The 27,838-nt window shown below is 42.7% G+C and overlaps 1 protein-coding gene across 5 annotated transcripts in view; it reads left to right on the top strand.

Moving 5' to 3' along the window:
• Nucleotides 1-27,838, top strand: part of CPM (carboxypeptidase M) — an 86,479-nt gene that overhangs the window by 36,227 nt on the left and 22,414 nt on the right. For 3 of the 5 annotated variants that reach the window (XM_040491469.1, XM_040491468.1, XM_040491470.1), the window contains exon 3: nt 16,689-16,786. In XM_040491469.1, the coding sequence (XP_040347403.1) occupies nt 16,689-16,786 (98 nt within the window). The remainder of the gene's footprint in view (nt 1-16,688; nt 16,787-27,838) is intronic. The other 2 variants (XM_040491467.1, XM_040491466.1) reach the window with 1 other exon arrangement.

Here is a 27,838-nt window from a genome sequence, read left to right on the forward strand (position 1 = left end):
GGGAGAGGGATGAGGAAGATGAAGCTTTCATTTGCTTTAGGAGTGAGATGCCTCAAGTTCTTGTCTGAAGAAAGGTAAATATCTACTGCATCTAAGATGGTGACAGAAAGTTCTGTTTTATATTGGAAGAGTCACGTGGAAGAGAGAGTAGTCATAGAGTGAAACAAACAAAAAACCAGTTCAGATCCAAGCCATCTGAGCTGTTCCCTCACCTGTAAAATGAGAATACCTGCCTTCCCTACCTCATGGGGTTTCTGCTGCAGATTAAATATGATGATGTGTATGAAAACACTTAGGAAATTATGTAAAATATTAGTATTTTAAGCAGATAGGATTTCTTAAAATCTTTGAGTTATTCCTCAGACTCTATGATTGACGTCATTTAAATATGCTATTTCCTTTGTAATCCTAATAATCAAATTCTCTGTGAAATCCTGGAAAAGCCCAGAAATTCCTATGCAGGCAGCCCACTCTAGAACACCTCTCAGAGGGACCATTGTGAGAGTGTCTGCTGAAAACACCATTGCAGATTGCTTTGTAAGCTTGAGAAGTGTGTTCACAGTTTCTGAAGGTGGGCTGTGGCACTGATGTGAGTGGGCAACCGGCTGGTTCTTTTTAAGTAAATGTTTATATTTGTATTGACTTTGTAACAAGGACAGCAAACTTAAGCTACTTTGTTAGAGACGTTAATTAGCAGCAGCTAGGATGCCTGGTTGGGATCAGTCTGTAGAATGTGTGACTCCCGATCTTGAGGTCGTGAGTTAGAGCCCCACATTGAGTGTAGAGATTACTTAAAATCTTAAAACAAAAGTTAGCACCAGCTTATGGTTCTAGGTACCACCCAGAACCGTAGTGTTAAAGTATGCTCATATTCTTCTTGGCGATGTGAGAAATGAAAGACAAATATAAATAAATCTCACATTTACTACTTCTTTGAAAGCACTTGAGTGATTATTATGTAGTTTCTCAAGTTTGTTGACAACAAATAAACGCTGTGATAGTTTTGTTAAAGGTTAAATTGAAAGGATCCGTGAAAGCCACAAACGTATGTATGGTCCTGCACTGAGGTCCATTGGGTAAAGTAGGGCCTCTCGAGTCTGTGTTGGGCTGGGTGACAGGCCCTTTTTTCTCAGACTTTGCTTCTCAGTGGCCACTGTCCTTGTCCCTGCCAACCCTCCCCTTCCTCTTCCTTAAGAGTCTTGCTGCTGTGTTCTAACTGAAGCCTGGAGGGGAATGGTGATCAAATGGAGGCCGAGAGAACAATTCCAATCATTCACATTCCTTTTTTCCCCTGATCCAAAGTCCAATCTTGAGGAAGAGATGGGACTCAGGATTGAGCTGCCCAACACCCAAGCTTTACTGATTCCTTATTTTTATCCTTTGTTAGTCACTTGGCCTTTGCCGGCTAAATGACTTGATGATCAGAAGGCTCAAAGGTCATATAAATCATAAGATTTAAAAATATTTTTGTGGCCTTTTTTTTCTGGTTGTCGTAAAAATGAAAAAATGTCCTTTCATTAACGTTCACATTGAAATCAAGATGATTTTTCTTTCTCACTACCTGCAGAGATGTAATAAGCTAATAGGCCTTGATTCGAGACAGTTTATATGGTAATTTCTTAACTCCTTTTGTAGGATTGTTCTGTGTTTTTTCTGGGAAGAGGCAGCTTGTGAATTTCTTACCTCCAGGCCTCCATTCCCTTCCTTATGGCCTCACCTTTTGGGTGAACGGCTCTGACCTTTCTTGATCCTATGTGTCTCACTTCTATAAGCTGCAGAAGCCAGTGGAGCAGGCCATGGGGTTTTTTTGTTTTTTGTTTTGTTTTGTTTTTTTACTTTTACCTTTTTGAAACCTCTCCTCTCCCCAGCTTTTCATTTTGAAATTTTTCAGACCTACAGAAAATAAATACTCACACAGTCTTCATGCAGAACCCCCAGTTGTTAATATTTTGCCACATTTGCTTTGTCTCTCTCCTGAGCTTTATCTGTAGATTTTGCTGAACTATTAGAAATAGTCAGTAGCTTGCCACATCATCCCTAAATACTTGAGCATGCATCACCTAAAAATGAATTCTTCCCGCCTTACCACAGCACACCATTATTAAACTCAGAAAAATAATACTCAGTGAATAATATACTCCATTTTCAAGTTCTCCAATCATTCCAAGAATGCCTTTTATAATTTATGTTCTCTTAGAATCCAGTCAAGGCTCACACATTGGATTATAGTATTATATCTCTTTAGTGTCATAATCTGGGACAGTCCCCCTGCCTTTTGTTGACATTTTGAACGCATTTTGAACCAGTTTTATGTCATTGACTGATTCCTTAATGAACCAATTCCTTATCTACAAGCTCTTGGGTTATGCCCTTTCAGTGATGAGAGTGGAAATCAACATGGTTTCCAGCCTCATTAGCCTGGAGATAGTTAAAATCCATGTGACGGCTTCAGTCACGTTGGCAATAAGCCATGTAAGAAAATGTGAAAGACTTGTTTATGATTAACAGTTCAGCAGGATTAGCTGAGGTGACTGGTTTCCTGCCCTGCCCTCTGGCCATGTGGGCTTACAGCTTCCAGGCTCACCACCACCCTCAGGCATCTCATCCTGGGAATTCTGAGTGAGATTCAGGGCTTGGACTTAAAATAAACTCATTGGATGTCTGGTGATATGAATGTTTTGTGACACTTTTTGCTAATAAATTTTGAAGGACATGTTTTCTCAAGATAGCACCTTCCACTTTCTGAATCCATACTTCTAATTTTTTTTTTTTTTTTAACTTAAGTATGTATTGGTCTATCTAAGCTGATCTGATCTGCAGATCTTCTGGAACATACATTTCTGCTGACTCTTGACACAAGGTCTCCATCCATGTGTTATGGACACTTTATATTTCAAATGTTTCTTTAATTGTTCTAATGCTGCATCGTCTGCTAGAGCCTATAGTTTGTCATGAGCCAATTCTGTGCACCCAAGGCCCTCGAGCAGATGTGTGCTTACCATGTTTCTGGCGCTATTTGTAAAGCTTGTGGGGATTAAATGAGATAGCCCCATGAAGTGTGAGTACCCTTAATCCTGTAACCAGGATGACAAAACTGATGCACTCAGAGAGATTAAGCAACTTGCTCCATACCACACGGCTAGTAAGTGGCAGAGTGGGGGGCTAAACCCTGCAATTTGATTCTAGAATCTGTGTCAATACATAATGCCGCTGCAGGGATACTGCCTATCTTTTAAGAAATCCCAGATGGTATTTTGAGGCAGATGGTGTAGCACTGAAATACTGGTTTTGATGTCTTTACTAAAGTATTTATTTGTGAGATTTAAATTTTTTTAATGTTTATTTATTTTTGAGAGAGAGAATATGCAAGCAGGGCAGGGGCAGAGAGAGAGGGCCACAGAGGATCCGAAACAGGGTCTACATTGACAGCCTGATGCAGGGCTCGAACTCATGAGCCGTGAGATCATGACCTGTGCTGAAGTCAGGCGCTTAACCCACTGCGCTGATCTCACAAACAGGGGCCCCTGGGTGGCTCAGTGGATTGTTCGACTTCAGCTCAGGTCATGATCTAATGGCTTGTGAGTTCAAGCCCCGTGTCCGGCTCTGTGCTGACGGCTGGGAGCCTGGAGCCTGCTTCAGATCTGTGTCTCCCTCTCTCTCTGGCCCTCCCCTGCTCACACTCAGTTTCTCTCTCTCTCAAAAATAAATAAGCATTAAAAAATAAAATAAAAATAATCTCAGAACAGTGTTACTAGTGAGAAGTCCACCTTTGTTAATCCCACAAATCCATCAGATGTCCTGGTTTTGGGTCAAGTCCTTGAAGGACCCCATCCCATGTTGGCAACTTCAGGGCTTCTCCTGCTATCAGGAGCTCCACATCCTTCTGTCTGGACTCTGGCCCGCTTGACTTTCAAATGAAAGAAAGACCTTTAGGGCACAATCTCAGGGAGTGGGCTGATGGAAAGAAATGGTTCCGTCCTACAAAGTAGTTTGTTTATGAGGAAACTAGTAGGTCAATTGCCCTTATTCCTTGCCACTAAAAGATGAGTTCTTATGGTAATGATAAATAGGCAATAAAGTTAAGCCAGCCCTCAGCCAACTGTCTTTTTCTGGGCCAAATGCATGTGAATTTACCTCATCATAAATCACAACTCTCAGACACCTACAGGAAACTCATAAGAAATAAAAGCAGCTGGGGAGAAAGAACTGGAACATCAATACTGAACGAGAGAATGCCCCTGACAGACCATGAAAGAGAACTCTCAAACGGATAATAAATATATAGTGGTAGCTGTAATTATTTCATCTTTTAAAATAAGATTTTAAAAATCTCTTTAAGTACTTGTTTGCATTTTAAGGTAATACTCGGTTACTATGATTGCTGAACTCTTCAAAAGGATGATCTGATTATGTTTGACTATTCTCCCAAGGGACCAAAAAGGGAAGTTCTCAGCTTTTTATAGTATGAGGCCTCTAGAGGTTTTCACTTGGGGGATTTAAAAACAAGTTTCCTGTCTCTATATGAAAAAAAAAAAAAAAAAAAAAAAAGACTAGAAAGGCTCATAGGGAGATGATGGTGGTTGGGAATGATGGCTAGTTCTTAAAACTCAATTTTGTAAAACTTCTTATAATTTACAGCTTAAAAATAAAAACATTTAAAAGAAGGGGAACAGATTCATCAGCCTCTGACCTGGGAATAGAATGGGAAGACCAGAGAAGGTAGCCTTGTCAGAGGAGAAAGGCAGAGGAATTTCCTCCAATCTTGTTGGGGTTGCTGGTTAGTGATTAATGAGACCAGCCTCACTGCTTCCCTTAGAGTCGTGACTAGTGTTGAAATCAAAAAAGAAGAAAAGAGAACTTATCCCAACTCGACACATCTTCAAATTTTTCCTTTCCTTTTTTTTAATTAAAAAAGGGTCTCTGAGCAATCAGAAGAATCCTTGATTTAGAAATTGAAATCCCCAACCCAACCCACCCCCCCATTTACCTGTTCAGGAAGAAATAAAATGGAACCAAACATCTACATTCCCAGGTATCATTTCAAAACATTAGTACCATGCATGGAGATAAATGTGTAGACAAATGAAATCCCATCTCTCCATAATGTTGGAAGAGTCCAACTCAAAGCCAGATACTGGGTTTGGATTTCTGCGTTCTCACATAGCAATACTCCAGGAGGGTCCATCTACTCTAGATTAGCCATCTAGAAAATCAGATCCTTTGCAAGTCCTACCCAAATGGTAGACTAGCTGACTTTTCCATAATACTGGAAAACAGTTGCATCTAGTCTCTGGATCAAGGGTGACCCCAGCTCCAACTGGACTTCCTGAGCTGTTAATTTATCCAGTCATCCATGCATTCGACAATCATATATTGATCATATACTATGTATGGGCCACACACTATGATGGATTCTGCAAGCACAAAGATACACAGTCCCTTGCTTGTAGGAAAACCTGTGGTTTCAACAGTGTTAGGAGAGGTGCTGCAGAAGTACTATGAATGCTCAAAGGGGAGAGTAACTCAGGCTGGCAAGGGATGGGACCAACAGAGGAGAAGGGTAAGAAAGGTGTTGGATGGAAGAGGCTTTTGGTTGAGCCTTAAAAAGGCCAGTAGAAGTTGGCCACTTTGATCAGGTAAACAGAGGACTAACCATGCATTGAAGGTGCTGAGGCAGATGGTTTGGAACTACACACCATTAAGAATGGCTAGAGGGGCACTTGGGTGGCCCAGTTGGTTAAGTGTCCGACTTCAGCTCAGGTCATGATCTCACAGTTTGTGAGTTTGAGCCCCGTGTCGGGCTCTATGCTGACAGCTCAGAGCCTGGCGCCTGCTTCAGATTCTGTGTCTCCCTCTCTCTCTCTCTCTGCCCCTCCCCTGCTCGAGTGTGCTCGCTTTCGCGTGCGCGCTCTCTCTCTCTCTCAAAAATAAACATTAAAAAGAAAAAAAAATGGCTAGAGCCTGGTGTCTGGGATTATGGTGGGGGCTCAAGGCAGAAAGTGGACGGACCATGAGGTCTGGTGTGCCATGCTGAGGGCTTGGGTTCTATCTTGATGCCATGGCAAACTATTACAGGACAAGCAGTGGAGCCATGGGATTCGATTCACGTTTGCTTAACCCCCCAAATAATGGAAAGTTTATAAGACATTATGCTTATTTGGACTTTGTCTCTTCTTTTTCTTTTTTAATTTTTTTTGAGAGAGAGAGCAACAGAGTGCAGGCTGGGAGGGCAGAGAGAGCAATCTGAAGCAACCTCCAGTCTCTGAGCTATCAGCATAGAGCCCGACACGGGACTCGAACCCACGAACCGTGAGATCATGACCTGAGCCGAAGTTGGACACTTAATTGACTGAGCCACCCAGGTGCCCCTAGACTTTGTTTTTTCAAATGATGAAGGTGATGTCAGAAATAGAAAATCAGGGGTGCCTCGTTGGCTCAGTCAGTAGAGCATGCTACCCTTCATCTCTGGGTCCTGAGTTCAAGGACCACATTGGATGTAGAGATTACTTTTAAAAATAAAAAATAAAATATGACCTCCCAGAATATTTAAAAAAAAAAGAGAGAGAAAAAAATAGAAAATCAGTGTTTTTCAGGCCAGTACATAATCAGTTAGTGATGTACGGTTGTTTCAGCTAACTAAATGCCAGACTCAGTCTTGCATTTGGTACCTATTTACTGAATGAATAAATGGGAAAACTAAAGGCTAAAAAGCCTTTGTATAGGATCGTAGCTTTCACAGTGAAGCTGTACCTGATTTTTGTCAAGTTCATATGAGGATTTGCAAAGGAGTCTGGTCGCCTCAGGAAGCACTCAGTCCATCAAGGCAGCAGTTGCTGGCTGTGGTGCCGGCTGCTGCCCTTGCCTGGTCTCCCAGCCGTGGGTGAGCAGAGCCTGTGCTGGCCGGTTCCTGGCTCCTGATGTCAGGTAGGCTTGTGTTCCAGCGGGTTACCGGGCTACCACTTTGCCTGTGCCTGTGTTTTAGTGCATCCTTAAAGGGCCTCCTCTGTTCACCTTGCTTAACACTGCCCCACTTCCCTTCCACACGACAAGTATTTAGGTCCTTTGTTGTCCATTTTTCTCGATTCACGTCCAGCTTGGCACTTCTAGAATTCAAAGCATTATTTCAGCTCTGGAATCACGTCTGTCCACCTGTAAATGCTATTTGAGATAGCAGTTATAATGAGATGATCCAGGGGGAAAATTCCAAGAGACAGGCTTTGCTAGTGATGTCTTACTATGGTATTATTTTTTATTACAATGTTTTCAGTGCATTTTAATAGTGATTTATTGGCTGTGCACTGTCGATCAATAGCTACCATGAATGTGTAGGACACCTTCTGTGCTATAAAAACAAAACTGTAGAACATGTTTAGTAGATAATTTGGATTGAGAAAATACACAGAAGAACAGTATTAACAGAGGTTTGTGTATATTTTGTGCCATGTGAGTAGTGTTAAAGCAATATTTTTAGGGATGCCTGGGTGACTCGGTTGGTTAATTGTCCAACTCTTGGTTTTGACTCAGGTCATGATCTCACGGTTCCTGAGTTCAAGCCCTGCTTAGGATTCTCTCTCCCTCTCTCTCTGCCCCTCCCTTACTTGATCTCTCTCTCAAAATAGACAAAAAATAAACTTAATTAAAAAAAAAAAAAAAGTTTTTAAACTTTCTTCACCTCTGGGTCAGCACCACAAAATCTTAGGGTTCTGGGAGCCCCTGTCTGGAAAAAAAACAAAACCACTGTTTTTCAGCACTAAGAATGATGAACATTCAGTAGAGGGAAATATCATTTCAGGTGGGTAGGTCACAGAGGGTATATCAGAGGAGAGGCTAAACTCTACTACAGAAATTTTTTAAACCCCAAATCTCAGTGGGTTATAACAGCAAAATAAAGGTTTGTATCTCACTCACATGTTTTTCAGCAATCAGTTGGGACTTGGTTCCCTGTTGTCTTCCCTCCAGGACCTAAGCTAACAGCAGCCTCTATCAAAATATTGCCTGTCTTGTGATGGAGGGAAATGATCTAGCAAACCATTTCTTACCTCTAACAGCTTTTTCCCAGAAATAACACGTGTCTTTTCTACTCACATTTCATTGGCCAGAACAAGTCATGTGACCACACCTGAGTTCAACAAGGCACTGAATGTTGGGCCAACAGTAATACAGAAGCCTCTGCTAAAAAGTGACCTTAATACTGGTGGATTGCTATGATTTACCATAGTAGACACAATAGAGGAGAAGAAGGATCTAACTGCTCAATGCTGACAGCATTGTTAAGAAAACAAAACTCTTCCATGTGAAACCCTTAGAAAACTAACTGAAAGGGAGAATTTTGTTTTGTTAACCTATAATTGAGCAGAATATTTTTCAGTGCCAAAGCATGTAGTGTCATTTTTTTAAAGTCTGTTTATTTTGAGAGAGAATGGGAGCATGAGGAGGGGAGGGGCAGAGATAGAAAATCCCAAGCAGGCTCCATGTTGTCAGCGCAGAGCCTGACGTGGGGCTCAAACCCATGAACGGTGAGATCATGACCTAAGCTGAAATCAGGAGTTGGACAGACACTTAATGGACTGAGCCTCCTAGGTGCTCCTTGTAGTGTCATTTTATAGAAATATTGTAAAGGGGAAATCAGGGTGGATCAAAGTAATCTGGGGAAACTTCTTAGAATTAGGTTTTTGTGGAATGCATAGGATTTGTAAAGGCTGAAAATCCAGGGATGCATTTTAGGTCAAAGTTGACAGAAGTAAAGATGAGGCTGAGCCTAGGGTAGGGAAAGGAGCCTGATCCCATGAGGAGCATCTGTGAGCAGGTAGTGAGAAATATGAGTGCAGGGTGGGTGACGGAAGACCCTGAGAGCCTGGGGGAGGAATTTGGATCTGATGTGCCAGTATTTACTAAAAAAAGTAGTCCTGGAGAGGCACCAATATCTTGTGAAATGCTGCAGTAAGATATTTATTGAACACCTGCTATGCACCAGGCACTGTTCGCTACGAATAGAGCAGTGAACAAAACAGGCAAACCAAACAAAATAGTAAACACACAGGGAGTGCACTTGTGTGTTGCATTCTAGTTGAGACAGGCATTATGCAAGTAAATGATTCAATTTACAATCTTAAAGAATGAAAAATGCATGAAAAAAGATACACAGGATTGGAGAATGATCAAGCTATCCAGGGCAGTGTGGTAGTATTAGCACATCAGGGGGATGAGATGGGGAGGATGACAAGACACCGGTGAAGACTGATAAAGTGAGGGAGTCCTAGGTGATAGCCAGCATCCACAGGCCCAGCGTCCAACAGCAGGATTGGCACACTCAACTGATGAAAACCTCCTGATCCAGGCCTAGTACATCCATGTACAAGATACTAGGAATACTGGGTCCAGGGAAGGTGGCCATTGGGATCTGCTCATGTATCAGTTGGAAAAGCGCCCAGTGGATGTGGTGCCTAGATGCAAAGCATGCAGGTGTGACACCCGTGCAGAAGCCCTAATGACCTCTGAGTCCCACAGCCTCCTCTGGGCCCAGGCTCTCACAACAGGTAGCCCCACTTGGGACCCCACACCAAGATCACTGTACAGTGGGAAACTCTGGTGCAGCAGACGTTGGTGTCCAAAAACTGCCTAGGAGTGCTGGGATGCCTCCTGTGTCCCCTTCATCCCCCTATTAACCTGAGCCACAGGACCCATGGCCCTTAATGGAATTTGGAATTGCCCCATCGTTGCTTCCAGGCAGAACATAGCACTTGCTCTTACCACAGTAACAGCAGGATCCCTGGGACACCCGATTCCTTTCCAAACCCCTGAGCCCCTTCTCAACAAGTTCCTCTGTTCATAAACAAGATCAGCTTCGTGGGGATCAAGTGGCTGACTTGGGGGGGGGGGGGGTCATCGCATCTGTTCGAGTATGGGTTCTTGGCTTGGCATGTACAGAAACAGACTGGGTGTTCATGGTGGCTGGCCAGAACCCCTCACTTCAGTACAGAAGCCACGGTAAATGCTGGCTGATTTGCCATAAAGGAAGGCGTGTGCATGAATTTTGGGTTCCAGGTATAGAGCAAATGAGTTTTGCCCATGTGTTTATTTCTGTTGCTGTTCCATCCTCCCTACTTTTTAAGCCTTATCTTTGTAGATTAGAAGCCAAACATTTCAGGAAAAGCACCTAACAGCCAGGTCCCCTGAGGTATATCCACCCCAGATTCCACACCTTGGGGCAAAGTCTCTTAAGGCTTGCCTATAATCCTTAAATAGCAGTTTGCAAGCCAGTTTGGGGTTTGCATACCAAAGGGAGCAAATAGGAGCTTTAACTTCTCAAACCGTCTTCATAGTACCCTCAACCTCTGCCTTCTGTTTCCAATTCTCCAGAGGGAGAAGGAAAAAAAAATCTCAACACCAGAAATGGTGCATATAGAAAGCTTGGGGCACCAGTTTGCATTTCTTTCATTTTTCTTTTTGTCATTTTGTCTTTTTTTGTTGTTTGTTTTAGTTAACATACTGTGCAATATTGGTTTCAGGAATAGAATTCAGTGATTCATCATTTACATACAACACCCAGTGCTCATCCCCCCACACCTCCTTCCATCAACCCTCAGTTTGTTCTCTATCATTGAGTCTCTTGCAGTTTGTATCCCTCTCTCCTCTTCCCCCCCTCCCCTTTCCATATGTTCATCTGTTTTGTGTCTTAAGTTCCACATGTTAGTGAAATCATATGGTATTTGGCTTTCTCTCATTGGCTTATTTCACTTAGCATAATACATTCTAGCTCCATCTATGTCATTGCAAATGGTAAGATTTCATTCTTTTTGGTAGCTGAGTAATATTCTATTGTGTATATGTGTGTATGTGCATACTCAAATACACCCCATCTTCTTTGTCCGTTCATCACTTGGTGGAAATCTGGGCTGTCTCATAGTTCGGCTATTGCTGATAATGCTGATACAAACATCAGGGTGTATGTACCCCTTCGAATCTGTATTTTTGTATTCTTTGGGTAAATACCTAGTAGTGCAATTGCTGGATAACAGGGTAGTTCTATTTTCATTCTTTTGAGGAATCTCCATATTCTTTTTTTGCCTTTGATTTTTCATCTTTTCGGTAGCTAGAGCAGTGTAGAAAAGTGACTGGGAACAAAGCATGTGGATGGACTACCCAGCTCTATCTCTTGTTACAGCAGTTCTTTTTTTTTTTTTTTTTCTTTTTAAGTTTATTTATTTTGAGAAAGAGAGGGAAGGAGAATCCCAATGAGGCCCCGTGCTGTCATCAAGGAGCCCAACACAGGACTCAATCTCATGATCCATGAGGTCATGAGCTGGGCCGAAATCAACAGTTGGACGCTTAATGGACTGAGCCACCCTGGCACCCCGTCACAGAAGTTCTTAAATTTCAGTATGCATGAGAATCCCCTGGCTTCTTACTAAAACACAGACTACTGGTCCTCACTCTCAGCTTCTGATTCAGTATATCTGGGGTGGAGCCCAAGAAAGTGCATATTTAACTAGTTCCCATGTGACGCTGATGCTGCTGGTCCTACGGCCACACTTGGAGAATGATGGCCTTCTGAGGTTACCTAAGATTGTGTCCACCTGGGTAAAAGGCTGATCCTACTCGTAGATACCACTCACAGTTGTCGGGGGTGTTAAGTGAACATGCACAAAATGCTTTGAGCTGTGAATACTATGCAAGCATAGCCAGTCTGGAAATTTTTGCCCATGCTTTTTGTCCCTGTTTTATTTGCTCTGGTTTGTATGTGTTTTGTTTTCGTAATGAGTCACTTAGCAGGAACCTCTTTTCCTCTACTTCGAAGTCAGAGGACATGTGAACTTTGGAGGCCAAATGTTCAACTTGATTTAAGTAACATGCTGTTTTCACCTTGTCCATTATCGAATGCAGGGCTTCGTAGCTGTGTGTCAAGCTGTGTGTGTGTGCGGGTAGTGGGAAGGTGCACAAGTGAAGTGGAAGGTTTGGTGTCAGATCTTTGACTCATACTTAGGGAAGGAGGAAGGAATTCATCAGCCTTACAACAGCCTTGCCCACTGAGCTGTTATTCCCACTTCTGTATGCAGACACTCTATCAGGCAAGCTCCCTCAAGCTCTGACTTGGGTTCAGAGGGTAATTGTAGGGATACACAGAGCAATGCAGAGTCTGGGAAACCAGCAGCTGATTCATCCCTCTGGATACCAGAGCTACGTGGATCATACAGTACATACAAACAAGCCTCATGAAAAACCGGAATGTGGCTCATCATTACAGCCACTCTGCTCCAGTGGCCAGGCCACCCAGGCAGAGTCTGCTCTCTCTGGGCACGTTCCACTGAGAAGCTCTGAGCAGAGTCAGACAGGATAGCCTTCAAATCGGGTGTCTTATCTTGGCTCAGTTGGTCATCCCAGGTGGCAGCCTGGGTCTTGCCCCAGGTGTAAACCATAGCAACACAACATTGAAAGAATTGCCTGGGAATGTTTCCCATGGGGGAGGTTGGCTCTGGCCTATCTAGAACTTTCAGGGAGATTAAGGCAGCCTGGAGTCCTCAGAAGAATACAGATTTTGGAATCAGACCTGGGTTAGAACCCTGCCACTTGAATCAGTTTCCTTAACAGTAAGTTGTAGGTACCACCCACCACATGAAAGTGTTGTGAAGCTCAGGTAACAAAGTGCTTAGGGGGTCTGATGCATAGGAGAAAAAAATTATTTGATTTCATCACCCTATCACTCAAACCCTTATCACTCATGGTGTGCCATTGTCAACTCTTGTAGACTCATGTTAATTTAAGGCTTTTTTTTTTTTTTTTTTTTTAAGGCTTTATATGCTATGGAGCTATTTCCTTCCATGGTACCTTTTTTTTTTTTGGAGAGTGTACCACATGAGCAAGGTGGGGGGAGGGGCAGAGGGAGTGAGAAAGGGAATCCCAAGTAGGCTCCATGCATAGCTTGGAGCCTGACCTGGGGCTCAATCCCACAACCCTGGGATCTGGACCTGAGCTGAAATCTAGAGTCAGACACTCCACCGACTGAGCCATCCAGGTGCCCCTCCATGGTACTTTTTAAATGAAAATCTGTTTTACATGGTTGTAGTTTATATAATTTTGTATTCTTATTTCTTTCACGTGATAAAATAGTTTTGTTATAAATTCTGTATGTAATTTTAGTGGATTTACATAAAAATACTTACTGAAGTGGCTCAGTCAGTTAAGCGTCCGACTTCGGCTCAGGTCATGATCTCGCAGTTTGTGGGTTCAAGCCCCACATCAGGCTCTGTGCTGACAGCTCAGAGCCTGGAGCCTGCTTTGGATTCTGTGTCTCCCTCACTCTCTGCCCCTCCCCTGCTTGTGCTCTGTCTCTCTCTCTCTCTCTCTCTCTCTCTCTCTCTCTCTCTCTCTCTCTCAAAAATAAACATTAAATTTTTTTTAAAAACTTAATTTTGAACATCTAACAAAAGAGTATTGGTTGAATAAATGGTAATGTATTCATATGGTAAGATATTAAGCAGCCATTTAAAAAGGAGTATATTTGTTAACATAGAAGCATGTTCATGATTATATGTAAAATGAAATGGTTTTACCTAAAGATCAGGTGGCTTCCAGATCTATCTGGACATTCACTATCTCAGTCTCAACAAGCTTTCACATTTTAATGGGCCTCAGAATCACCAAGGGAGCCTGTTAAATGCAGATTTGGGGCTTTACCCCCTAGAGTTTGATTTAGCAGATGGGGCTCAGGGGTTGGCATTTTTACAAGGATCCACGTGATTCTGATGTGGGTATGACACTCCTCCCATCTCTACCTGTTGAAGCGATACTTAGCTTTCCAAACTTCTCCATCTGCTTTCCCCTGAACACCTGAAGTACTTCTTGGCATTTATTATCTGTTTTCTTGTCTTTGGATCTTTGTGAATCCTTCTAAATTGTAAAACTTTTCCTGATCTTCCAAGCAAACCCAGTGAGACACGTATGTCACACCCCCGGGATTTGTGTCAAGCTCCCAGTTCCTGAATATAATATACATCATGAAATATTTGAAATCCAAGTTTCGCTTACTCTGTAGTGAGGAGAAAGGCACCAAGCATTTCAGAACTCTTCACATCTGGCATTAGAAAGAATTTGGGGGAATAGGGTAGCCTTTCCAACCTCGATAAGAAAAAAAAAATCTTGTTTAAATTACCCTTGTCTTGGCAGTCATACTGTGAAAAGTAAAGTTTGTTCTCTGTCCATTTACTCTGGTCTAAGCCAGAGGTGGCCAGTGCTTGTGGAGAGGAGGTTAAAACCCTTCAAGAAGCTTGTCATTCCAAAAGCATTGCATGAATATCTTCCAGGATCATTGGTTGGTTTTCATTCTCAAACGTGGTGCCACTGAGGTTATTCGAGGTAAATTTCTCATCTTGCAGTTCACTTAGGAGCCATTCATGCTAAAATGGAGATTGAGTTACCCACAAAGTATTTGTTCACTTAGGTTTTTATTGGTTTGATTTCCGTCCTTCCTTAAGCCAATTAGTATTGGCTATCCATGTCAAGTCTGGTTTTGTTATCTTTCCCTAGCCTTACGTAACAAGCCAGCTGTTGCAAATCGGTTGTGATAGTGTTATCACAATTGGTAAACATTAGGTTGAGATTATTGAATTTTCCCCCTTGCCTAGGAGAGGACTAGGTCATATTCTGTACAAATCTGATTATTCTAGCTTTTAAAGGCATTAATAGCCAGGGAAAAGAATTCTCCAGAAGGAACCCTCAAGAACCAGGGTTACTAGCTCACTCAGAAAGTTTTTCTTTACTCACATGAAAATATTAACTTTGTAGAAGTGAAACTCCAGATGCCCTAAGAATTCATACCGGGGAATAGAAGCTTCTGAGGTTAACGAAATTTTTCTGATGAGAAATCATGGGATGGCTTATACTTGCCACATGGCAAACTTGGAATCATTCTTCAAAACCCTGTTCTGAAGTCATCTATAAACCCCTAGATCTGTAAAGTTTTTCATGATCCCCTCCTTGGGGAAAATTAACCATTCCTTTTATTCTACAGGCACAACGGTACCTACCTACACTTCTGTGGCCATATGCATTACAGTCTAGTGTAATGATGTGTTTGCGCATCACTAGTCTCCACTTAGATCAGAAATTCACTGGGTGTCGAGAGTATAACTTACCTGTACCGTCTGTTCACCTGCCTAAATGGCTGGATACAGTACTACTAAATGAATGAATGTATGAATGAATGAGGATTCTGCACTAAACAGGTGGCATCAGTCAGATACATGGCATGTTGTGGGTGTTTTCTGAGAAATCCTGCAGTTACTGAATTTAAAGCATCATTCTGGCATGAAAAATTTCCTTACAAAATTGTTATAATAAATTATGAATGCTGGAAAAGACAGGCTGAGTATCTGTTTCTCCCTGGATTCCTCATGCCAACGGAGTGTTCCTCAGCCTGTGGGACCCCTGATTTAAGGGACTAGATCTGAAATTCCACAGAAACCTTCACATTAGCCCAGGAGCTGCTGTTAAATTCCTTCTCTGGGCTCGTGAATTCTACAGAAGGCTCAGATATCACGGACATTTGAACTTTGTGTCTATGTGATAGCTTTCGAATATACTCCTCAATTTCTCATTTTAAAGTCTTTGTATTTAAAAGAGCCTGATGACTAAAAGAGATGATTTTAGTCATCTCTTCATCATCTCATCATCAGTTATCACGATGACTGAAAGAGACCTCTTCATTTTACTGATTAGGAAACCAAGCCTCCAGGGAGACGGCCGGTTTTCGTTATTAGAAGGCTCACTGGAATTGAAGTCCAATAGGTCAGGTCTTGGCTCTGGGGCTCAAATCACAGCTTCTCACTGGCTGTGTGATCAGAAGCAGCTTACTTTAATGTTTGGAAGATCAGTTTTCTCACTTGTAAAGTTTGGTTCACGATCCGTCTCAGTGGGTCACGATAAGGGATTACTGAGATAGTGCGTACCGGGGTCCCAGCCGTGATGTCTGCACAGAGCAGATCCTCATTGATCTTTAATCTCTGCCCTTCCTTGCCGGAATCCAGCTCCTCAGGCAGGGTTAGGACTTAGAAGTTTTCCTTGAGGCATCATTAGGATACATTGTTGTTCCCAGTTTACTTGGCAAGACTCAAGCACATAAAGGGCACTCCTTGCCAAGGAGCTGTGTTACATCAGGGTTTGAATACAAGATTCAAGATTTCTTACTTTAAAAACAATATCCCCCAAATAAGTAAATAAATACATACGTACATACATACGTACAATCTCCTTTCTGAGTTCCACGTTTTATTGCTTGTTGCTTTTTTCACTTGTACTGAGAATTAAGGCACCCTCCCAGTCAACCATTGACTGTAATTTAAGTTTGTATAATTATGAAAATTAGCAAGATCCTTTCTAAAAAGCACTAGGAACTCAGAGCAGAGCGTGTAAACGTTTTGGAAGAATACGACCTATGTAACCTAATCAGTTTTCGATTTTTAAAAAATCGCGTTCTAAAACAAGAAGTTAAATATCTGTGCTAAATTGAAGGGATCTGGGCTGGTAGGGAACTAAGCATTTTAAGCACGGAGGTGTCAGCCCTATGTGCTCTGGGCATCACGAGATGTGAGTCAGGTGGGAGAAGCCGCAGTTTGCTGTCTTCTCATTCTCCCAGAGTTCATTTGTCATTTTCAAACACAACTTATTTTTCTACCTTTCTCTTCCCTGTAAAGGCAGAAACCTGTGGGTTCTTGTTGTGGGGCGCTTCCCAAAGGAGCATAGAATTGGGATTCCAGAGTTCAAATACGTGGCCAACATGCATGGAGATGAGGTACGTATGTGGCTCAAATATCTGGAAAGTTGCCGGAGGAGCTTCCCCTCGGGTCTCTTGAGTTCCATGTAAATGCTAAGGAAGCAACATAAATTACACCAACGAGTCTGGAAAGGTCTTCCCACAAGGCCTTCTGAGAGAACATAAGGAACCAGGGTCCGACAGCCACCACCACCAGTGCCCTGGGAGGGTACCTGGAGTCAGCTCTGTGCTGGGACTGGAAGAATAACAGAGTCCAAGTTCTGCACTGCCAGCTGGGTCCCTTCTCCTTCGTGGGGTGACTTCTCCCGCCTCCTGACGGGCAGCAAGGTGATGAGCTAAGGAGCTGTATTCTATTTGAATTCAAAACAATCAGAAGACCCCAAATAGCTAATCTAAATTCCTAATATCTATTCTTCTGGAAGCTTTTGTCACCTTCTCTTAATCTTCTACTCAGTGTTTTCAATCCTGAAGTTTAGACCATCAAGCTTAGGGTTCTCTCATTCAACAAATGCTCTTAAATTTTATAATCATGCATTGCTTCTTCTCCAACTTATCAGGGATAAACTCTACTTTTGGTTTTGTTTGATGTCATGTCATTTATTTTGTTTTGCAATTACCCCTACTTGCCAGTCATTCCTGCCAGGCATTTGAGGGTGCTCATCTCCATTTCTTCCCTCCCTTCCTCAGACTATTTTAAGAACATGGCAACTGCAGTATTTTCTGTTCACCAGGCTCCCACATGCTCGGCCAGTCAAGTGGAGGGGAAAGATAGTTCCCAGTCATCACAGTCAAGAAAATTTGCATAGGAATATGGGTAACACCCTATAAAACATAATTTAACTTTAAGGAACGTCGAAGTAAATGCATAGTGCAGTAAGTACAACCTAGTGACTTGTTAAAACGCTTGGGAATTTGCAGTAGTGTGGGTGGCAGGCTCTAATCAGATGCTGGGCTCCCTGTCCTGGCTTAACCACACCCCCCCCCCCCCCCCCCCCCAACCCCAAGCTCCTTGGGAGCAGGACCCACCTCTCCTGACACACAGAGCCTGCCTTCCGGGCATGCTGCCCGACCTGTCCTGCTGGGAAAAGGTACTTTGCAGCTGGAGCCCAGATGCAAACAAATACTTGCCTCTAAGGAAGGGGTTGGCCTTTGGACCCGATTTGTGAGTAGATGGAAGGTCAGTCCCCTCATGACTCTTCTGAGTGATCGGGCTGTGCCTGTCAAAGACTCGATGTCGCCAGGAATCTGACTGATACTGTAATAAAACAACTGTTCACTGCAGACCCCAGCCCAGACTTCCCTCTTGTCATCTGGTCTACTGATCAAGATCCATGGAATCTGTTTTTAGTAAGAGACATACAGCATTCATGAGGTTCAGTAGTTTCTTTATTGAATTCTTGGGACTTCAGAGGTTGCAGCGTGCTGCTCAGAAATAGTCCTCTGAGCTGAAGCTTTCAAAGAGAAGCCAGAGTCCTTTCCCTCACTTGCCTCCGAATTTGCTTATTCCTAACGTGCACTTTCCCAAATTTCTGGCATTTGCTAATATATCCCATCAAATCGGGGCTCTCTGACTCACTCACTCTGATTCTTTGAAGAATGCTAAGGACTGAGACCAAGAAGGGGAAAGGGCCCAGTGTGTTTGGGGGCAGGGACCTGAGGCCCTGTTAGCCCCCACATGTCCCGGCTGGTAGCAGTGTCAGGGCAGTGTGGGCCACTGAGGAACTTGTCCTGAAGGTGAGATCTTGTGCCTTGTTCCCTCCTGGTGCATCAGGAGCTGGGGACAGGGATGGCTTCACACAGGAGCTGAGGAGTCTGTGTGAGTAGAGGGTCCAACCACCTTACTCAGCCTTCTTCCTTTCTCAGATCTTTTGGAATTGAAAGAGCATTTTCCAGGACCCACTGTTAAAAAGCAACATGGCTGGGGTGCCTGGGTGGCTCAGTCAGTTAAGCATCCTACTTTGGCTCAGGTCATGATCTTGTGGTTGGTGAGTTCGAGCCCCGTGTCGGGCTCTGTGCTGACAGCTCAGAGCCTGGAGCCTGCTTCAGATTCTATGTCTCTTTGTCTCTCTCTCTGTCTCTCTCTCTGCCCCTCCCCCACTCATGCTCTGTCTCTCTCTCTCTCTCTCAAGAATGAATAAAACATTTTTTTAAATGTTTTTTTAAATAACAAAAATAAAAAATAAAAAGCTACATGGCTAACATTTGAAGGCAATGGTTCTCATCATTAGATGGATTCCTCGCTATTCTGCCACAAATTTTGAGTGCTGACCTCAGGGTGTATGGATCTTCTATAAGAGTCTGTGGGCCTCATGTGGAGAAACCGACAGGGGATATACATGCACTCAGTGGCATGGTGGGCACAATTGACCACACTATTTTTATTTTTTTTTTTAATTTTTTTTTTCAACGTTTATTTATTTTTGGGACAGAGAGAGACAGAGCATGAACGGGGGAGGGGCAGAGAGAGAGGGAGACACAGAATCGGAAACAGGCTCCAGGCTCTGAGCCATCAGCCCAGAGCCCGGCGCGGGGGCTCGAACTCACGGACCGCGAGATCGTGACCTGGCTGAAGTCGGACGCTTAACCGACTGCGCCACCCAGGCGCCCCTGACCACACTATTTTTAAAATGTTTCTTCCTGGGTCGCCTGGGTGCCCAGGTCAGTCAGTTAAGCATCTGACTCTTGATTTCGGCTCAGGTCATGATCTCGAGATTCATGGGATGGAGTCCCGAGTCGGGCTTTGCGCTGGCAGTGGGAGAGTCTGCTTGGAATTCTCTCTTCCTCCCTCTCTCTCTTTCTGTCTCTGTCCCTCCGCCGCTTGAGCACACACTCTCTCAAAAAAAATAAATATTTAAAAAATAAATAAAATGTTTCTTTTCTTTCCTGGACCCAATCCCACAGAGGTGTGGGTGTTTTCCTACACTTACACGTTGGCTTGATGGTAGTCAGCATCGGCAGCATCCGGGAGACCCAGTCCTGCCGAGCATACCTGCTTTTTTCCCCCCATGAATTTTTACTTTACTTCCTTATGCCTTGTCTTAAAATCGGTCTTTTTAGGGGGGCCTGGGTGGCTCAGTCGGTTGAGTGACCAACTTCGGCTCAGGTCATGATCTCATGGTTCGTGGGTTTAAGCCCTGCGTTAGGCTCTGTGCTGACAGCTCAGAGCCTGGAGCCTGCCTCTGGTTCTGTGTCTCCCTCTCTCTCTGCCCCTCCCCTGCTCGTGCTTTGTCTCTCTCTCAAAAATAAACATTAAAAAAAAAAAGTTCGGTCTTTTAAAAATTAAAAATGATCCATTGTTATTATAAAATCAATTATGTACATCTTAGAATATAGGTAAACAAACAAAACACTCTATTTGATCATCCAAAAATTAGTACCGTTAATTCCTTACTATTATATCCTTCTAGATGTTTATGTGTGCACGTGTGCATTTTTATTAAATGAGCTATGCTAATTTGCTATTTGTAACATTTTTACGTTAATACTAGCTCGCTTTCAGGTCAATAAGAGTTTGTCGGGGCGCCTGGGTGGCGCAGTCGGTTAGGCGTCCGACTTCAGCCAGGTCACGATCTCGCGGTCTGTGGGTTCGAGCCCCGCGTCGGGCTCTGGGCTGATGGCTCAGAGCCTGGAGCCTGTTTCTGATTCTGTGTCTCCCCCTCTCTCTGCCCCTCCCCCGTTCATGCTCTGTCTCTCTCTGTCCCAAAAATAAATAAACGTTGAAAAAAAAAATTTATAAAAAAAAAATAAGAGTTTGTCCTGTCTTTAGCATATACCCCACTTTCTAGTTTCTCAAAATGTCCCCCAGATTGTCCTAAGCAGTATCCTGTCCAGGCTCAAGCATCACCTTTGGTCGGTATATCCCTTGAATCTCTTTTATTCTAGCATTTAAAGGATCTTTTCATTTCTAGACTTAATAAAGAGACCCCACCAATTATCTGTCCTGCAGAATATTCCACATTCTGGATTGTTTGCTTCCTTTCTTGTTATCACCCAACTTGTGCCTCTAGTCCCTCTGTTTCCTTTCAACTGGAAGCTAAATTTAAAGGTTTGCTATATTTAGATGAAACTTTTTGGCTAATATACGTTTTAGGAATTGTGAAAATGGGCTAATTTGGTGCTGAGGGTTTGCAAAAAAGCAGACTTTGGTAGCAAAATAACTTAAAATGGCCCATTTGCAGTCAAATATTATTATAAAAGAAGTGATGTTAACCTATACTTGTATAATAGTTTTCTTGTCTTCAGTCACCCTGCTGTTGGCTCACATCCTTCCAATGACACTGGCTCACTGTGCCATGTTGATCAGACTGGCAAGTTTCCTTCTGCACAGTGCTTTACGAGCAAATAATAATAATAGCTAACATTAACGAGCATGGGCCACACTAAGTGCTTTGAGCATATGCAGCAGGCATATTGCTTAGTCCTGGTTACCCAGGAGGGAACCAGGTTTGTGCCTGTCATAGGCTGTCCAAATCCGAGCCTGAGCACCGAGCCTTACCCAGCTATGGATCTGCCTCCTTCACTCTCTCTGCTGCCTTCTATGTGTTCCATTTTTATTGTTTTCATTTTTATGTATAGATCTGTGATCTGTCACAAATTAATTTTGTTTGGATGGTTACCTGGTTGTTGCAGTGCCATTCAATGAGAAGATTGGGCCTCGTTCATCATGTAGAAGGTGGTGAGCTCTTAGAGTAACCCTGGAATAAATCCAGGTCCTCTCTCTGTCCCTTTCTTTTTTCTACTCCCTGCTTTCCCCTCCTTGATTGCTGTGGAATCACACGGGGTAGCTAACAGAGAGCCCTTTGATCAGCCTTTGTCACACTTGCCTGTGACGAACCTTTGTCACCTGATGTTTGTGCTCTTTTCAGCACAACCTGGGAGAAGTGTTTCTGGTTTCTACCTCTCTCATTTTAATAAGACTAGCAGGTGTCTTCTAGTTCATCCGGGCCCTCCGTTTGCACGCACGCTGACCTGTTGCATTATAGAAGCCCCAATTCTAGTTTTGATTTATGCAGGCTCCGAATCGGCCATGCAGACACATCTGAGGTCTAGTGTTTCCCACTGGAAGGGATGATGCCGGAACACACTGAGTGGGCTCCCTACCGTTCCCTTCCTCCACAAATATTGACATTTGAGAATGGGGTCTCCGTCCCCCTTGCCCCGCCCCTCTCTCTGCTGTTAACTGGCTTTGTAGTGAGCTATAACCAATCATCTACAGTCAGAGTTCTACTGAAAACTGGGACCATGCCCTGAAACTGGGACCGTCTCATACCTTCAGCCTACAGGTGGGCACAGAAGAGAAGCCTAAGAAAGTCGCTCTCCGTGTTCCTTCCTCAAGGCCTCCTCACACTGTTTTGCACCTGTCTGCTAGCCCATGGTTTTTAAACTTCATAGAAAAAAAAAAATCTTGGGTAATCTCTACATTGTTAAGACATCTCTGATTCTTTTCTAATGGAAGTATTGAAGTTTGACATGACTATGTACTGAGAAAGTTGAGTGCCAGTGGTTTTAAGCTAATCCAGTAAATAGGCAAAGTACAGGTCATGGGCTGGGCTCACAAGGTTCCTTGACCTCAGGGCCCATGGTCTTAAGTAGTATGGGGGGTAGGTATTCATTATGTTCTTGTTATGCTTAACTGAATCGCCAATTTGGATTCTTTTTTTTTTTTTTAACCCCCTCTAAGCTCCTACTTCTTAAACATCAGTGAATTATTGTTTACTGTGATGAGTTATTAGGGTATAGACTTTTGAAATAGCCACATCACACTTAGAATTTCGCCTTTGTGTGGCATTAACTTATAGCTTATTGTATTCTAGATATATAAATTGAAAGCAAAAACACTCCCTGGATAACAATGACCATATTTTTCAACCTAAAAATAAAGAATAATGGATAAATGATTTTCACACACCTTCTAGGCATAGGAGACAGTTTATGAGAGGCCCCTGGGTGGCTCTCAGTCAGTCAAACGTCCAACGTCGGCTCAGGTCATGATCTCAGTTTGTGAGTTTAGCCCCACCAGCTCAGAGCCTGGAGCCTGCTTCGGATTCTGTGGCTCCCCACCCTGCTTGTGCTTGCTCACGCTCTCTCGCTCGTGCACGCCTGCGCTCTCTCTCAAAAATAAGTAAATGTAAAAAAAAAAAACAAAAAAACCCAAAAAACTTAATAAAAAAATAAAAAAGACAGATTATGGGATGTAGTTTGTATCCCTAGATGTTTGTATTTAGAAGGTATTTTAATGGTTTATATGAACACTAAGACATAATATCTGAATTTTGCATGTGCTGGAAAATCTGGAATGTGTAGCCAACGCGGTACAGTTTCCAAATGTACTAAAACAAACAAAAAAATTAAAGCTTGTCCTTCCAGATGCCATTGGCCAAGCTCTTTTTTCCACCATTATCCCAAATGCTAGCAAGATGTTCTCAGTTAATGCAGCGTGGTTTTGGATCATTAATTTTTTTCTTTTTGGGGTTAGACAAAATTAATCTTTATTGCAGGTGAAGTGTCTAATTCCTTTTAAGCGTGTATTAAATTTGTCCTGTAATTGTCTTTTTTCTCTTCATCTCTACTTTTGGTGAGGCTGGACTAGGGTGACCAGTTATCCAGAGTCCTTGGCATGATCAGAATTGTTAGCCCTCCCCTCTGTAAAAGTCATTCAGTATTGACAATTGTTCAGGGGCACCTGGGTAGCTGAGTCGGTTAAGCAACCAACTCTTGATCTCGGCTCAGGTCATGATCTCAGGGTTTGAGCCTTGCATTGGGCTTCATGCTGACAGTGTGGAGGCTGCTTGAGATTTTCTGTCTCTCTCTCTCCCTCTCTCTCCCTCCGTCTCCCTCCCTCTCCCTCCCTCCCCCCCCTTCCCTCTTCCTCCCCCTCCCTCCCTCTCTCTTCCCTCCCTCCCCCTTTGCTCCTCCCCTGCTCTCTCTCTCTCAAAATAAACTTAAAAAAAATTGTTCAAAGGAAATAACTTGATCATTTGTACATCTGCCCTCATTAGGCAGCTTAAGTCACCATGTTTTCAGAAATTTCCTCCTTAGCATAGTCTTGACCTTGTAATGAATTTTTCAACAGTAATCAACAATCATTTATTGAGTACATGATATACCCAGAGCTGGGCAAGATACCAGAGCTACAAAGAAAACCTGTTAGGTTCCCTGCCTGCAAGTCTTAGGTGATGGAGTGGGGGGAGGGTGGTCAGTCGGGCCACTATAAATGTTTGTGGGCAGTGTTAGGATAGCACAAACGTGCAGAGTTCTGGAACCACATGAGCAGATCATGGGACCTAGACTTTGGAAGGCCAAGGAAAGTGTGCTAGATAATGTAGTACTTAATGCTGATGTGTGAAGAAGGACCTAATGAGGCAATCAGACAAATGAATTAAATCGGTAACACACCACCATATGGGGAGTCCCAGGGCCGACAGGCTTATTTTTTCACCAAGAAGCTGCATTACAGTGTAGCATTTTAAAAGTAGATTCCACCATTAGGATTGGGATAGCTGGTTTTCTCTCTCTCTCTCTCTCTCTCTCTCTCTCTCTCTCTCTCTCTCTCTAACATGTTACTTACTTATATTGCAGACTCTTCCAAAAATTTTCTCTACTGTTAAGAAACATTCTTTAAAGAGCTAGGACACTCATTTTTATCTATCTAGCAAATTCCACCTTGACTGTAAGCTGAAACTGATGGAGAATTTGTTTTCTGCTTTCTGGGCTATTACCCTTTTAACTGGCAGATCAGTGAGTTTCCAGAAGCTGGTGCGTTCATCCAGTCTTTCAGTCTCTTAATGAGGGATTCTCATACAAAGTCTACACCCACAGAAAGGAAGTGAGCATACTAACTGAAAAGCTGATTAAGTTAATAGAGATTGTTTTGACCATGTTCTTTTTTAAAATTTGGACTCCTAAGGTTTCATATTCAAAGACTTAATTTTCAAGAAGGGAGGTTTGGGGCGCCTGGGTGGCTCAGTCGGTTAAGCGTCCGACTTCGGCTCAGGTCATGATCTCGCAGTCAGTGAGTTTGAGCCCCGCGTCGGGCTCTGTGCTGACAGCTCAGAGCCTGGAGCCTGTTTCAGATTCTGTGTCTCCCTCTGTCTCTGACCCTCTCCCGTTCATGCTCTGTCTCTCTCTGTCTCAAAAATAAATAAACGTTAAAAAAAATTTTAAAGAAGGGAGGTTTATGCATAAAACACGAATGAGTGCTTGAAACATTTACATTAAAATTGGGAAGAATTAATTTGAATAATATTTGCCATATATCTGCTGTTACAAAGGCAACAAAATATAGCCCAACAGAAAAAGAGAACTTTAACTCCCTGAAATTTTGTGTTTTACCTCAACATTTTAAAATTTTTATTTATTTTTTAAACACGTCTTTTTTTTTTTTTTTTAATGTTTATTTTTGAGAGACAGAACATGAGCAGGGGAGGGGCAGAGAGAAAGGGAGTCACAGAATTCAGAGCACAGTCCAGGCTCTGAGGTGTCAGCACAGAGCCCGACACAAGGCTCAAACCCACTAACTGTGAGATCATGACCTGAGCCGAAGTTGGACGCTCAACTGACTGAGCCACCCAGGTGCCGTCCTCAGCAATTTTTAAATTAACTAACTCTTACTTGGTCCTTTACTGTATCTCCAAGATTTTTATTTATCCTCTGCAGTTAAGGACTTGCGATTTGTTTTGGAATGTGGAGACAAACAGAAGATACTTTGGCTTTACATTTATTTACTTGAAAGAATCATGATTTTATTGTTTTTGTAAAAAAATAATATAGGTTTTCTTTAAAAAGTGACACTGGAAAAATAAAAGGAATAAAAATCATGCAGAAGTAATCATTAATGTGTCAGACATTATTCTAGAGATCTATGGATTTCTGTAGTAAGAGAATGAGAAGGCTTAAAGGATATAAAATAAAATGTGTCATTTTCTATGTTACTCTTTAAGAAGTAGATTTCATTCTACTTGAACAGAATAAAACTGAAGTGAAACTAAAATAATTGGTGAACTTGATAAATATTTTCTCAAAATAAGAAATTATAGAGAACAAACTGATGGTTACCAGAGGGGAGGTGGGCAGGGGATATGCTACCTGGGTGATGGGCATTAAGGAGGGCACATGTTGTGATAAGCACTGGGTGTTGTCGGTAAGTGATAAATCACTGAATCTACTCCAGAAGCCAATTTTACCATATTTGTTAAATAACTAGCATTTAAATTAAAACTTGAAATTATATAATTTTTAGCTTTTGATAGTATCTTACGACCCACTACCATAAAAACTTCCTCTCTCGTCTCCTCTTCCCTAGCCCCCACCCTCTGTTAATTATAAACCTTAACTTTTACATGCTGTTCTGTACCTGTTCTCCCACAGTTGCTCAGTCTAGTTCTAGAACTTAATCATAGCTTCTTTTCTCTTTGTTTTCATTTGCTTTAGGTTGGATGGATGTCTTTGCCAGCTCATGTCTTGAGTTTTGTCACGCTTGAGAATGTACAGTTGAGATAGTTGAGGGAAAGTCACAGCTTGAACCACATGAGGATTCTGATATGGCTCCCCCTGTACTTGGGACTCAGATGGATGGGCCTTGGGTTCTTCCTGATTCATCCCTCTAACTGAACCATCCAACAGCCCCAACCAATGTTTAGAAATTTTAGGAGCTACAAGTGATTCCTGGTCACTTCCTCCTCCGTCTCCTTAACCTTCTCCTCTTCCCCAACCCATTGGCTGAATGTTCCTTAAATCACCACACTTTCCACATGTAAAGCAACTTTTCACAAATAAGAGTCACCAGCCCCACCTCCGCTGGCTTTGGGTAGCTGGGGAAGTAGCTCATAGAGGTTGCTTCCAGAAGTGCTCAAGCTTCCAAAACAGAGAGTTGGAAACCTAGTGTATGGCTCACTTGACTGTTTTGGTTATTAGTTCGTAAGGACTTTTTTAAGTTGAGAATTTTGACTGTAAAAACAAAATTCAAGGTAGCAGAAGAAGATAGAAATAAGTAGGAAAAAATGAAGTCAGAATTGAATATATTTCCACTCTGAAATTCATGGCTATCTATGAATATGTAATTCACATATCCCAAATTTTCTTAGTCCCCATTTCAATTCTGTGTTCGTTAGGATAAAAATATGATTTCTTTGCTTGCCAGTGAGGGGAACAAAGTTGAGAAATTACCATTCGAGGATTGCTCATCCTTTGTCACAACGGTGAATCGATAACGGTGGAGTTGTAATCGGAAACTCTTCCCGCTCGCTGCCTGCATTAATGCCTCTACAGCACTGTGCTTATTTAATCACCTGCTGCCCCGCTTCCCCATTGACTAACCCCTCAACAGCAATCTGATCTTAGGTAAGAGGCAAACATTCCTTACTCAGAAGTAGATTCTTTGAACCCAGGAATAGAGAGACAAATTGATGTAGCCTCATCAAATCTTTCTATAATAAGGTTGAAGTGTAAATTACTTTTTTTTTTTTTTAATATGGTGAATTTTCACCACTGGGGATTATAAAGCAAGATCTCTCATAGGTCTTTGGCTTCCCGATCACTGGTGATACATAATTTTAGGTGGATATGACCATTTTTATTTTCACTGTCCTGCATTTACTTATTTATTTATTTATGAGAGTGCGCTTGTGCACACATGCCAGTTAAGGGCCGAGGGAGAGAGAGGGAGAATCTTTTTAAATTTTTTTTTTTCAACGTTTATTTATTTTTGGGACAGAGACAGAGCATGAACGGGGGAGGGGCAGAGAGAGAGGGAGACACAGAATCGGAAACAGGCTCCAGGCTCTGAGCTGTCAGCCCAGAGCCCGACGCGGGGCTCGAACTCACGGACCGTGAGATCGTGACCTGGCTGAAGTCAGACGCTTAACCGACTGCGCCACCCAGGTGCCCTGAGAGAGGGAGAATCTTAAACAGCCTTCACACTCAGAACCCAATGCAGGGCTCTATCCCATGACCCTAGGATCATGACATGAGCTGAAATCAAGAGTCGGCCGCTCAACCGACTAAGCCACCTGGATACCCCAGTCCTACTTTTTAAAAAATGTACATTAGAAACATATCTAGCAAAATCTATAA

This window comes from Herpailurus yagouaroundi, unplaced genomic scaffold (genome assembly GCF_014898765.1).
Source record: "Herpailurus yagouaroundi ecotype Mexico unplaced genomic scaffold, PumYag 182, whole genome shotgun sequence".
Taxonomy (NCBI): domain Eukaryota; kingdom Metazoa; phylum Chordata; class Mammalia; order Carnivora; family Felidae; genus Herpailurus; species Herpailurus yagouaroundi.